This window comes from Cystoisospora suis, assembly GCF_002600585.1.
Source record: "Cystoisospora suis strain Wien I chromosome Unknown contig_795, whole genome shotgun sequence".
Lineage (NCBI taxonomy): Eukaryota > Apicomplexa > Conoidasida > Eucoccidiorida > Sarcocystidae > Cystoisospora > Cystoisospora suis.
Window position 1 is genome coordinate 15,636 of NW_027153596.1, and position 14,119 is coordinate 29,754.

The following is a 14,119-nucleotide window of genomic DNA, read 5'->3' on the forward strand; positions in this document are numbered from 1 at the left end:
CACTCTTTCTCTACGCTCTCTCTTCCTTCTCCTCTAAGCCATATCATCTCTTCATCTCTCTTCAGCATTCTCTGTTCTCTCTAAGTTTTCTCTTTATCCACAAAGACTTCCTTTCTTATCTTCTTCTTCAATCATTCCATCGAAGATGCTCTCTCCTCTCCGTTCTAAAGGCCGAGGCCTTCCTCTGCTTCCTCGAGCTTCTCCTCTTGTCTCGAGAGAAGAAGACCACTCGAGAAGAAGAAGAAGAGGTAGTAGTAGTAGTCGCTTTTCTTCTTTTGCTTCCCTATCAAGAAATCCCTTCTGTTCTCCGGGATTAAGAGAAGAATGCCGAGAATCGAACTTTCTGTCTTTTCCTAATGAAAGAGAAGGGAGAAAAAACAAAGATGTTGATCGCCAAGCGTCTCTCTCTTTCCCCTCGTCTTTCTCTCTCTTGGTCAATCCTTCTTCTTCTTCTTTTAGCCCATCCTCTTTCCCCTCATCTTCTGTTTCATCTCTTGAATCTCTCCTGTCTTCTTCTTCATTGCTGTTGCCTAAGCATACTGCTTCTCTTTGTACAGCTCATCTTTCTTCTTCGTCTCGTAGTAGGCTTATTCCTTCTCAGAATAGAAAAGTCTCTCAGCGTCACCTCGGTAGTTCCACATCAAACCTATCACTCTCTCTTTGTCAAACCTCTTCTTCCAGAGAAGACATCTCTTCTGCTTCTCTTCTTTCTGAATCTTCTCCTTTCTTTTTATCTCAGTCAGGCCTTCCCTCTCAAAGCTCGTCTACCCTTTCAAATCCTTTTCCTTGGCTACACCCCAAGCGAGCTAGAAGAAGAATTATCTCAAAACGCCTAACTCCCTCTTCTTCTCTCTCAGCTCAACTTGCCTCTACTCTTTCCTCATCATCTTCCTACATGTCTCCCTCTTTGCCTTCTTCTTCTTCTTCTTTTTCTTCTTTCCCTATTGCTGCTCCTCCTCCTTCTCTTCTCTCTTTCTCTTCTTCTTCTTCTTCTCTTCGTCATCTTTCTACAGCTGGATGTTCCTCTATGTTCTTTCAGCGTCAGGCCCATCCACAAGAAGGAGAGAAAGGACAGACTGGAGGGCATCATCGAAGTCTCCGCCGTGAAGATTCCTTTTTCTCTCGCTCTCCTAAGACGCGGGATAGACGGGAAAAGAAGAGAGGGGTGTGCTTAAAGGCCCTAGGAGAGAGAGAGCAGCTCGAGTTAGCTTTAGATGAACAGAACTCTCTTCAAGAGATCAAAGAAATGTGGCTGTCTACGGACTCACCCGATGATCTTGAAGCCGAAGTTCACATGAGAAAGACAGAGACCAACAAGAGAGAAGAAGAAGAAAGAAGAAAGCATCTGATAGACAGGGAGAAAGGAGAAGATGAAGAAAGGAAAGAAACAGAACAAAAGAATCCTGTGAGGTGTAGGGATGGTGTATATACAGGGGGGCAGAGGTCTTGCGAGAGAGATGTGAAGGGAGAACATGAGAGTAGAAGAGAAGGAGAGAAAGAAGAAGAAAAGTTTGATGGAGAAGCTCTGTACTCTCATGACGAAGGAAGAAGCAACAACTCTCAAGGTCTGTCAAGATCAAAACAAGATGAAAAGTCGCCGATGGGCATCTCGAAAGAACATTCGGCTTCTGTGAAAGATTCCTCGGCAGAGAGCCATCATCAATCAGGTGTACATACACCTGAGATGGTTCATAGAGTAGCACATCCACCAAACCGTTCACCTCCTAGACGTCCTTCTTCTTCTTCTCTTCCTCCCCCTCCACGTCTACAAGTTTATGAAAGAATACGTCACCTTGTCGAAGAAGCCCCTGCACGTGTTTCTTCTTTTTTTTCTTCTTCTTCTTCCAATAGGAATGAAGAGATCCTTATCAATCCCTATCATCATCCCGAGGAATGTCTCGCAGGAGAGGCAGGGGCGTGGAGGTGTGAATGGATCGAAGCGAATGATCTTGTCTGTCAGTTTGCCAACCGTTTCACAGCGAAAGAAATCCTAGGTCTCCTCGGCTTATATACGAAGATGAAAGATTTGTCCAAGATTCTTCGACAGAGAGAGAAGAACAAAGCCACCTTATCAACGCCTCTTTCATCTCCTCCTCCTCCCTCTTCTTCTTCTTCTTTTCATTCCTTCTCAACACACAAGACATCCTCGCTCGCAGGAGGAGAAGAGAGACCTTGTGAAGAAAGTCCAAGAGACAGAGAAAGGCGAAAGTCCAAGAGAGAGAGTTCTCAAGCGAGTCAGGGAGAAGATGGGCTGGAGAAGGAAGCATCTTTCTTCGCTGTTTTGTCGAGTTGCATAGAGCCTAATAAGAGAGCTTTATATGCTTTGACACAAGCTTTTCTTCTTCACCGACAAGGCGAGAGTTCGCCTCCTATTTCTTCTTTGGATTCTCGAAATGGTATAAAGAATACACTTCTCGAGCAGTGTACATCGACCCAACTGATCATGCTGTTGAGACACCTCGTTGTCTTGGAGTTTCATACTCAACTTCTTCTTCTTCATATCTTTCATTCTCTTCCTAGACGTCTTCTCCTCCTCGCTCAGGAACATCATGATCTTCTCCATTCATCTTCTTCTTCTTCTCGGCCTGGGGGTGCTTCCTTTCCATCTCGGCCTGGGGGTGCTTCCTTTCCATCTTCACGAGTATCTTCTTTTCTTCATGAAAAGGATAGTCTCACCGAAGGTGGTCGGGAAGAAGGATTGAGAGAAGAAGAACAAGAAGACGCTCGACAGGCTCGTGCCTTAGCTCCCTATGTGGTCTGGCAAGCAAGTTCGACGAGAAAAGAAGAAGAAGAAGAGGGGGGTCAACAGACGTCATCTACTTCTTCGTTCTTCTTCTTTTCTTCTTCTTCTTTGGAGAAAAGCAAGGAACTAAAGACAGCTCAAGCACAGAGAGAAAATTCTTTTCAAGGCCATACTGCAGAACTCAAGAAGCAGAGAGAAACAGACCCTATCTCCTCTTCTTCTTCCTCTTCTTTATCAGAGAAAGGAATGAATGAAAGAAAGGCAATTCTGTTGCGGAGATACCGTAAAGAAGCTTTGCACATGACTGCCCTAACGTTTCTAGCGGGGAGTGTGGGAGAGCTAGCTAGATCCTGTCCGTCGTTAGGCTATGATACCAACCCAAATACAAAGACCCTCATCTTTCTTGTCGAGGAGCTCTCCACACTTTACATGCACGAAGCCTCTCCTGTACAGCTCACTGTCCTTGTAAGGGGAGGCGGCAAAGGCGTCTCGCTCGACGACCTCTAATCTATCTTCCATCTACCTACCTATCTTTATCTATGTGTCTATCTCTTGTCTACCTTTCATCTACCTATCCCCTACCTCTTCATTTCTCTTTATTCTATCCACCTATCTATCGATCTTTTGTCTATCTATCTATCTATCTTCATCCATATATCTATTCTTTATCTATCTGTATATCTTTGTGTAAGCATTTCTCTATGTATGTCGTGTGCTGCCTGTTGACTAGCATCTCTTCCTCTTTTTTCCGAGTGTATATGCAGCTCTCTGGTGCCGCCTCTTTCTCCCTCTCATACATCCCTCTCTCTCTTTCTCTCTGTCTCTCTGTCTGTCTATGTCTATTGTTTCGTGTAAGGGCTTGAGGCAGTTCATTCTTTTCTATCGCACTTTTAATGGAGATCTCGTGGGAAAGAGTTGCTCTTGACCTACCTGATCCATACATGCACGACTTCTTCTTTCTTCTTCTTCTGCTTCTTTTCATCTCCTATCTTTGCCTGTACACGCTGTCTTTCTTTCTTTCTTTCTTTCTTTCTTTGTGTGTCTGTAGGCGACATCTCTTTGCAGTTTTCGCACTCCTTCAGTTCAATTTTTGCTTTCTTTGTCTCGTCGGACGTCTGATCTTTTGAATTCCTTTTCGTTCTGTCAGCTCACGCTTGTCTCCAACGCTCTGTCTCGTCTCCACTGTGCGCATGCAAATCTCATCCGAAAGGTCGAGCAGCATCGAGCCACGGCTCTGAAGCAAACTATACAGCCATCTGGCCTTCCTTTCTCTCTTGAGGAACACATCCACACTCATAAAGACAAAGAAGAAGAAGAAAGAGAAGAAGAAGAAAGGTCTTCTGAAAGGAGAAAAAGGAGAGAAGAAAGAGCAGAGAAGTTCAGTGAAGGAAAGCTACCGCCGGTACGTCTTCGAATGAAACAAGAAGGTCTCATGTGCAAAGATGATCTACATACTTCTTCTTTTTCTTCTGTCTCTCAGAGTTCATCGACGGCTGTCCCTTCAACACAGCCCACGTTAGAGATGTCTGTATCTCTTGGATTGAAGAGCAGCAAGCAGAATCTCCGTACAACGATGAAAAGAGGTTTATGTCAAGAGAAAGAAGAAGAGATGAAAGAGGAGATGATAATGAAGAAGAAGGACAAGAAGACTACGACTTTACCGCAGTGGGTCTTAGACATCGATCCAACTGCTTTGCGTTCTTTGTGGTATCGTATAGCTAGCCGAGCGTCGACAGCGCTGCCTCAGACAGCCTGGAGACAGCAAGAGATTCTCGATTCTTCAGGAACATGGATCGATGTGCAAGAGACGCTCCTAAATCTTGAGGGGACTCATGAAGAAGGAGAACAAGAAGCAAAGAAGGCTACAGAGACATCCCTCTCTTCTTCTTCTTCTCATCTAAGCTCTACAAGTCGTGCCTCCCTATCTTCTCTAGATCACTCCCCTATCGATTCTTCCTTGCAAGGAACTCGAGATGGTGTGAGAGAAGAAAGAGAAGAATCCTACGACGTAGCAGAAGTAGACAAGAGGAGCATGAAAGATGGAGAAGGAAAGACCCCTGAAGACGCTTCTTCATCTTCTCTTCTTCTCGCTTCTCCAGGCAGAGAGAGAGATGATAGCATGCATGCGTCTCATGCAACGTCGATACTCGACAATCGACAGGTGTCATGCAATGCTTTAATAAAGACACATCCATCAAAGACACCTTACAGGAATACAGTGATCTTTCGTAGAGGCCGTTTCTTACCATTGAACTGCCTCGACTTGATCAAGAGCGCCGAAATAAGTTATGACCTTTCTACTGCAAGAGGGACATTACCAACTCCACAAGATCAACAAGAAGAGTCAGGAGAAGCCAGACTCATAAGAGGCCTCCCTTCTTCTTCTTCTTTTGCTTCTTCTACTCATGTAGGTTACGAAGCTTATTATGATCCATGTGCAAGAGGAGGTGCCTGGAAACGTCTTCGCTTTCCTTCTTCTTCGTCTTCATCTTCTTCTTCTTCCTCCTCCTCTTCTCCTTCTTCTCCTGCTTATTCTTCGTCTTTATCTGCTGGGACTTTCTCTGATAGTCGAACGGCTTCGTTTCTATCAGATACTCAAGGGGGCGTCAGATATGCGAGAAGAGAGAAAGAAGAAGAACAAGGGGAGAGCAACGAAAGAAGAAGAGAAGAAGAAGAAAAGGAAGGGTTAGAGAGGCCTTTCGATCCTTTGAAGAATGAAGAGCTTCGCCATTTGATAAATCTTCTCAATTCTTTTGCGCGCGTTGTCGGGGCTCAGCTAGTGCCTCTAGATGATCGAGATATCTCCAGCGACGTAGCAGACATTCTTCCTCCCTGGAAAGTCAAAAAAGGAGAAGATGCAGGAGCTAGGGAGAAAAGTAAAAGCCCTCTCTCATCTTCTTCTCCTTCTCATCATTTGCATCATAGAGCAACCATCGTGCCTATTCTTTCTTCCTCATATGATAGCTCGGCGCTCTGCTCTTCTTCTTCGAAGTGCTTATCCCCGGAGTCTTCTATTGACGAAGGAGAGAGAGAAGAAGGGAGAGAACAAGAGAAAGAAGAAGAAGAAGGAAGAAGAAGAAGAGATGGGATTGGAGAGCACTTCACAATGAAGAAGAAGAATAGTAGTATCACACGACCTCCATCGAGGGGTAGGCACCTTCTTCTCCCTCTCTATCTTAGTGAGACACTTGAAAAGACTCTTCAGAATTCCTCCTCTTCTTCGTCTTCTTCATTCTCGAAGAAGAAAGAACTCAAAACACCTCCTCGTATGGTCTCTAAAGACAGAGAGAGCAAAAGAGAAAGAGAAGAAGATGAAGAAGAGGTAGAAGACTCTTCCTCATCTTCATTTTCGTCTTATGAAGGGAAGAGTTTAGTGGTAGCTACGACGCATCAATTTGAGAATGACGTCGTCGACTGGTCAAACGTGAGAAGAGTTTGTGCAGCCATGATCAACGTAGGAGTCGATTCTGGCTCAGGCTTAGTGGAGAATCCGATCTTTCTTCTCTTCTCTCGCGCCATTCAGGAGCTTCTCTCCAGACAAGATCACATAGGCCCGCAGGGTCTCACGAACTTCATGAATGCATACAGCAAAGTCAAACTCAAAGGGTAGGAAAAGAAGAGCAAGAAAGAGAAGAAGAAGAAGAAGAGAGGGATGATGTAGAGAGATATGTTGCCAGTGATGGAGTAGATGGAGTGAGAAGAAGAGTGAGAGAGCGTGTAATATGAAAAATGAAGAAGATAGAAGGATTGAGTTAAGTTGTGTACGAGAATAAATAGAGAGACACACATAGAGATGCATGCAATGATAGACATTGATAGATTAAAAAGCGAAGATATGTAGAGAGAAGATACATAGACGGATTCCAACATAGATAGAAGTCGATCGGAAATACACAGACTGAAGATGTACCAGATTGGAAATAGACTAAAGGTAGATACATAGAAAGATTTAAAATAGACAGATAGATAGATAGATTAAAGGTACATAGACTAAAGATAGATGGAAGAGGTATGAGAAGACAGGTGGAAGGCTTGATGACTTAAGAGGACAGAAGTAAAAAGAGATGAAGAGACAGTGTAAAGATATCTGTGTATGTATGTATGCCTATGTATGTATGTATTTATGCATGTATGTGTATGTATGTATTTATGTATGTATGTGTATGTATGTATGCATGTATGTATGTATGTATGCATGTATGTCTCTGTATGTATGTATATATGGATGTATGTATGTCTATGTATGTATGTATCTATGTATGTATATATGTATGTATGAATGCATGTATGTATCTATGTATGTCTATTTATGTGTCATCATCCTTTACATACCGATCGCATGCAGTTGATCAATTCTGTTTTGGTAGCTTCCCTATCTCTGAGGTGTTCAAGTGTTCTCCTGTCTTTCTCGTATCTTTTTCTTCCCTCTCCTCTATTTAGTAGCTTTCTTTGCTTTCATCGTCTTGCTTTCTTCTTCTCCTTTTTACTCGTGTCTTGCACTAGACACGGCCGCTTTTTCTTTCAGCTGAAGCCTCGTATTCTTAAGCTCCTCCCCGAGTTTGAAGTCCACCACATTAGCATGGCTCTAAATGCTTTCTCCTGTAAGCCCAGGCAAGGGCCACTCTTCTCCTTCTCTTCATTGTTTCATCTATACACTTATCTAGATAGATACAGATAGTTGTACATAGATCATCACATATATATATGTACATATATATATATATCTATGTGCATGCAGAGAAGAGAACGACATTTTTCCCTCTCTTTCTCTCTCTCTAAGTATGTGGATGCCTTGGTCGTAGGGAGTGGATCTCTCCAGGCTCCTTTGTCTATCTCTATACAGAGGAAAGACACACGACCATTTGCATCTATAGGTAAGCAGAGGAGGTATACATAAGAATCCGTTTGCATGCGTGATATAGAGAGAAGGCGTTCTTTTCTTGGACCTCTTTATGACTCTATCTAGCTGTCTCATGTGTACCTGATAGGCGATTATGTCGAGGCTATCCAAGTGTTAACTAAGGGACTTTCATAGGCACACCTTCTTCTCCTCCTCTCTTGGACCTCTCTCTACGAGATAGTTCTTCTTCATTCTCTCATGTAGACATCCCCCGCAGCATACTCCTTTCTCTCCACATAAAACAGACGCTTGGAGATCTCCAGAATTATATACATATATACATGCAGAGAGAGACAGACATATATACAGGGACATATGTATATCTATCTATCTATATGTGTAGGTATATGTATAGATGTTGGATGAGTGTGCATGCATAAGACTGAAGAAGAAGAAGAAGGAAGAAGAAGAAGAAGGAAGAAGAGATGTGCGAGTCTTTCCAGAGAGACTTTTTGATAGATTTCGTATCGTCATCATCCTGAGGATTGATCTCTTTCTTTCTTTCTTTTTCCTCTTTCTTTGTGGGGTGTAAGATTTTCGGTATGATGACGAGCAGCTTTCTCGAAGCCTTATGAGGGAATTCATGCACAGACGACACCAAGGAGCTACAAGTAAGAGCATGCATGCATGCAAAGAAAGACTTGCATTACTACTATATATCAAAGAGAAAGAGAGATAGAGAGATAGATGACTAATTCTCTAGATAACTAGGTAGATCTCTCCATATTCTACTGCATGCCATATACATACACACACATATTCTTCATCTCTCTTTCTTCCTTTCTTTCTTTCTTTCTTCTTCCCTCTCTTTCTCTCTCTGTATATATACGATTTGCACCAACGTCCTTTCTTTCTCACTCTTTTTAGCTCTTTCTTTCTTTTCTAGTCAGCAAGAAAGAATCTCGTCCTCGTGCTACTCGTCTTCGGCACACCTACTATTTGGCCACTACAAGAATGACCAAGTGTATGTACACCCCACGCAGTAGATCTATCTCATCTGCAATGCATGTGCAACCTAAAAAGACCATTTTGGCTTTCTTTTCCTTCCTGCTTCCCTCTCTTATTATTCATCAGAAATTACAGACGGTGCTTGGCTGTCGAGATCCGTTCTCCGTATATAAGCCGAATAGATAGATCAACCCCCACCCCGTTTTACGTCTCTTCAGCTGATAAAACGTAGATGGTTTGTATCGACGAAAAGAATCTCCTGATAAGATCGGAGAAACATAGAGATAAGAAAGAACAACATAAGCGAGGGGTGTAACTATGTTGTTCGAATGAAGAAAAAGAAGAAGATAGAAAGGGTCGAGGGGAGCAGCAGCCTATCTATTTGAATGTGCATTCTTCTGCTATCTCTAAGGGAGAAGAGAAAAAGAGAGAGAAGATGAAAGAAAGAGCGCGCGAGAGAGAGAGATAGAAGTAGATAGATGGTTCGATTCTTATGGAGTTTTTTCTTTAAGAAAGCGTCGTTTGTGTTTTCTTTTACTTTCCTTCTTTAATCCTTTCTCTGTCTCTCTGTCTCTTCGTAGACATATATTTATACATATCTCTATGTGCATGCATGCGTGCATGTGTCGGCTGTATGGGGTATAGCTAGCTAGCTAGCTACTGTGTGTGTCTATTTGCTGTGTCTATGTAGCTGTTGCCGTGGCGAGTTCGATTCTATCGCTAGCGACGTTAGGCATACGAGAAGAATCTGTCATTCGGTAAGATTCCAAAAGAAAGAAAGAAAGCCTAGACATGTACAGGAGGTGCTCTGCAATTGAACTCTAGTCCTTATGACAAAAACCATCTTCTCAGTCTTTTTCTTCTTCTACTTCTTTTTCTGTCTCGTCTCTCTATCTTTCTCTCTTTCTTGTCTCTTTTATTCTCTTTCTTCTCTTTCTTGTCACATACTTCTTACCTTGTGTAATCTTCTTGAAAGTGTATGTACGGAGGAAGAAGAAATAGAAGGCTTTCTATCAGTCTTCTCTCCATACCCATGTATAAGACATCTGTCTATTCTTCTATTTCTTACGAACGGTCTTTCTATCCATACTAGACTGTATCTTCATCACACCCATGTATACAGTGAGTGTATGTACACCTTTCTCTTTCTCTTTCTCTCTTCTTCTTTTTCTTCTCTCTCTGTCGAGTCGCCAGATAGCCTTCTGCGTTCTTTACTCTCACCTAGAAGACCACCCTAGCTTCACATATATGTGCGGAGATGTGTATACATGTATCTACATATATCCACATATGTCTATACATATCCACATGCAAATGCACAAGAATGAGAGTTCTTTTAACCTAGATATCCATGCCTCTGTCCTCATGGATGTATGTGTGTCTCTATTTTATACATACATATATGTATCGCTATGTATATACGTATATCTATATATATATCTATATCTATATATATGTATGTGTATATTTATGTATATGTAGGTTTCGAGGTGTACAACTAAGGAAGAGAGATATGTGCACACGCACATCTACTTTCATCTTCATGAAACATACAGGCATTTAGTTCTTCTCCTTCTTTTTCTTCTTCTTTTGCCTTTCGTTTTCGTGTCGAGCTTTTATGGATTTACTTGTGATGCTTTCTGTCTCGAGATTCGCGCGGAGCGAGCTGTTGCATGGTAAAGAGGAAGAAAAAGAAGAAGATAGAAAGTGTGCATGTCTCTCTCTCTCCCTCTCTCTCGCGGGTGTAGATACACTCTACGAAGAGATAGAACAAAATAGGGACACATACCCACACAGACGAAAAAGCACTGCTCTCTTTTTCATACGCTCTTTTCCTTTCTTTCTTTCTTCTTTTTGTGAAGAGCGATGGCGCATACGGACTGGCTGACGAATTCTTATTTTCTTAGCTCTCTCTCTCCTCAAGGTACGCAACGACCTACCGACCAAGAAGGAGAAGAAGAAGATGTATGAATATGCATTCTACGTGTATGTACGTATATATATTCAAATATGTATATGTCTATGTATGTCTATGTATGTATGCGTGTATGCTATTTTATGGTGGATGCATGCACCATAGCCAAGCGTGAACTGATGGAGGTCCATGCAGACTGCTCGTTTCTTTCCTTCTTTCTTTCTTTTCCTTTCCTCTCTTCTATCAAGTTGGATACTTGCGAGTGGTAAGAGATAGATAGGTCTCTCTATTCTCATCCATAGATCTCTCTTATCAAGAAGATAAGTTAGAAGAAGAAAGACATGTCTTCGGCATCTGCCAGATGGAAAGATATCTACCTATTCATAGAAAGATAGAAAGAGAGAAAGATAGAAAGAGAGAAAGAGAGAAAGAAAGAGAGAGAAGAAGAAGTCAGTTTTCTCTGCCCTTCCAACAAGAGGTAGTGAAGCTTCAGTTAGCCAGCAGACAAATCAATAGATGTATGTGCATATACTATAGATGAATATAAACATATATGTATATATATACATATATACATATATATACATATATATATATATATACGTGTATATGTGTATATGTAACACTCCACATCTACCTGTCTGCCTATCTTATCTTTATTCTATCTTTAATCTGTCCTTTCTTTCTTTGGCATCTCCTCTCATGATCTCTCATATCTCTCTTTCTTTTGCTTTCTTCTTCTTCTTCTCCTCTCCTTCTTCTTTCTCATCATATTCTTTCTTCTCTTTCTCCCTCTTGTCTCCTTTCTCTCTTCCTCCCTCCCTCTTTTTCTTTCTTTCTTTTCAGGTGTCGTGACACTCTTGTTTTCAGTGGTTTGTATGGACGCAGTGTATGAGACGTCCACAGGGCCTTCTCAGTTCTTTTATGCAATTCTCTCCAAGCTCCTGTCTTCGCCTATCCATCGGAATGGCTACGGCATGTTGATCATCTGCGCCCGCGCTCTCTTTCCCGTCAAGCCTTTAACCATCCAAGACCATCTGCGTGCAGCTGAGACGGCTAAGCGTCATCGGTTAACCGGTATCGATCTTACCTCTCTTTGCCAGCCGGATCTCTCTGACTATGAAAGAAAAGTGCGGACTTCTCTTCTCTCTCTTGGGAGGACACATCAAGCAACAGGAAGAAGAAGGAAAGAAGATCCACAGACGGATCTTCTTCCTCTTCAGCTCTCTCATTCTCTTCACCTGTCTTCTTCTTCTTCGCTCTCTCTTCTTCCCTGGGCTGTGGCTCCACCTCCGGAACTGCTCTTCAAACCCCCACACAAATGGAGACCACAGATTCGCTTCCTCGTAAGACTTCAAAGAAATAAAGACAGCAACAAAGAAAGAGTGAAAAAGAAAAAGTGAAAAAGAAAGAGTGAGAAAGAAAGAAAGATGAAGGTTTCATGATCTTTCTCGGGAAGAAGAAGAAGAAAAGAGAGGAAACAAGGTCTCTCTCAGAGAATGATATGGCGAATAGAGAGAGAGAGAGAGATATGTATAAATCTCAAGACATCTCTTTCTTCTCTATGCACACGTATGTGTATCGAGAGATTTCTATTTCTCTTGGATCAGTATATACCACATATACATATATGTGCATGTATATATATATATATATATATATGTAGGTGCATGTGTGGAGTAGATGGGGGATTCTTTTGGCAGAGGCGAAAGAGAGAGCGCAATAGGAGAAAGGAAAATTTCTTCTTTCTTTCTTTCTTTCTCTGTCTGTCTGTAGACGATAAGAAATAAGAATGAGAATGGAGGGCGTTTTCCGCGTGTTCTGTTCCTTGGCTGCGTCGTCGTCGGTCCATCCATCCTTTCTCTTTCACCCTCGTCTTCGTCCTTTCCTTGTCTATTCTATCGGTCTCCTCTTCCTTATCTTCTTTCTCTTCTCTCTTCAAGTCGCCTATCACTAGCACACGTAGAGACAGACATGAACAGACACGTAAGAGGCAAGTATCTATACACAGATAGATAGATTCAAGATAAATAGGCATCGATGCATGCGTCTCTTCTCCTTGTCCATTAAGGATGATGTCCCTTTCTTTGTTTCTTTTCTCCTTTTTCATCTTTTTCTTTCCTGCTTTATGCCGTTGTTTTGCCTCATTGCTGTTCTTTCTTTCTTTCTTTCTCTCTCTGTCTTTTCATCGCTTTCTCTCCGGTGTATGTACACCCGACACGCCAGGTGGATCAGCTGCGCAATAGTGACGAATACAAATCGAGTATCCCGCACTGGAACATAGTCCCCTCAGGTATTTCATTCTCAACTCCTCTTACAGGCGGGGAAATACATTCACAGATAAAGAGATCAAAAGAAGAAGTGAATCCAGAGATGAAGAAAGAAAGAAAGTGTTTCTTCTACTGTCTCCTCTCGTGTGATATAATTGTTTCAATTTATCTTCTTCATCCTTCGTTTCTTCTTTTTCTCTTGTCTCTTCGTTCTTTAACTCGCATCTCCAGAGGGTGCCTTCTGTAAGGTAGAGAGGAGACGTCTGTCTGTATATCTGTCTCATCTTTCTAGACGTCTTTCTTCTTTCGACTCCTTTTCTTTCTTTCTTTCTCTCTCGTTCTTTTCTTTGGTTTGAGAATCTTTTTCTTTCTTCTTTTCTTCTATCGCTCTCTTCTCTCTTGAAAGTGGAGAGTGCCTGTAGACACCTTACACATACATATCTATCTACCACCTATATACCTCCATACACATCTCCATCATGTATACATGTCCACACAGATATATATATATATATATGCATATACATACATGTACGTATCTAGAGAGACAGACAATATATATATATATATATGTGTATCAGTACATTTCTATCTGGATCTGTTTCGTGAGTGTATGGAGGTTCGTCTAGACTTTATGAGAGATTGATAGGATAGAGAGGCTAGAGAGTAAGCAACTCAAACACATAGAGAGGAGGGACGCAAAGAAAGAAAAAGAAGAAGAAGAGATGCCTCGAAAAGTAGGAGCGATGACGAAGGCTATAAGACGAGAATGGCAGTCCCCTCACTCACACCCCTAGCCGCCGAGAAGAGAGAAAATTCAAAATTTCTTCTTTTCAAAGGAACTCCAAGAAACAAAGAGAAACCATACAAAACAAAGAAAGAAAGAGTGAGAAAGAAAGAGTGAGAAAGTCGCTGTGCGTGTGTGCGTTGGCAGGTCTTCATTTTCAAGTAGCGGCAGTTGCGCATACACTTGGGTATCGCATTCTCAATGAAATATCCATCTGTAAGACACGTTACACTTCAACACATCAATCATTCTCTTTCTCTCCTTCCTTTTCCAACTTTCCATAACTTTCCTTCAAGTTTTCTCTCTCTCTTTTCTTCTTCTTTCTCGATTTGGCCCACTACTACCACTCCTCCTCCTCCCCATCATCGTCATACCTACATCTCTTATATATCCACTCCTCTCTCTCTATATCTATACATAGATATGTAGATATATATATGTACAGCATATATATGCATATACATATGTATATGTGGATAGAGAGATATGTGTATTGGCGTATGAGTATGTATGTATATATGTATAGGTGTGTGAATGCTTGCGTAGGAAGGAGGCC

General features: G+C 41.9%; 1 protein-coding gene across 1 annotated transcript; it reads left to right on the plus strand.

Annotated features, from left to right (window-relative positions):
• Nucleotides 1-12: 12 nt before the first annotated feature.
• CSUI_001926 (uncharacterized protein) lies at nt 13-13,775 on the plus strand (the record flags this gene model as incomplete). Its single annotated transcript, XM_068062129.1, has 9 exons — nt 13-3,208; nt 3,792-6,349; nt 7,247-7,344; nt 8,177-8,254; nt 9,283-9,349; nt 10,454-10,515; nt 11,353-11,852; nt 12,733-12,799; nt 13,711-13,775. Coding segments are annotated over exons 1-9 (6,558 nt in total), but the record flags the coding sequence as incomplete, so codon positions are not given.
• Nucleotides 13,776-14,119: the final 344 nt, after the last annotated feature.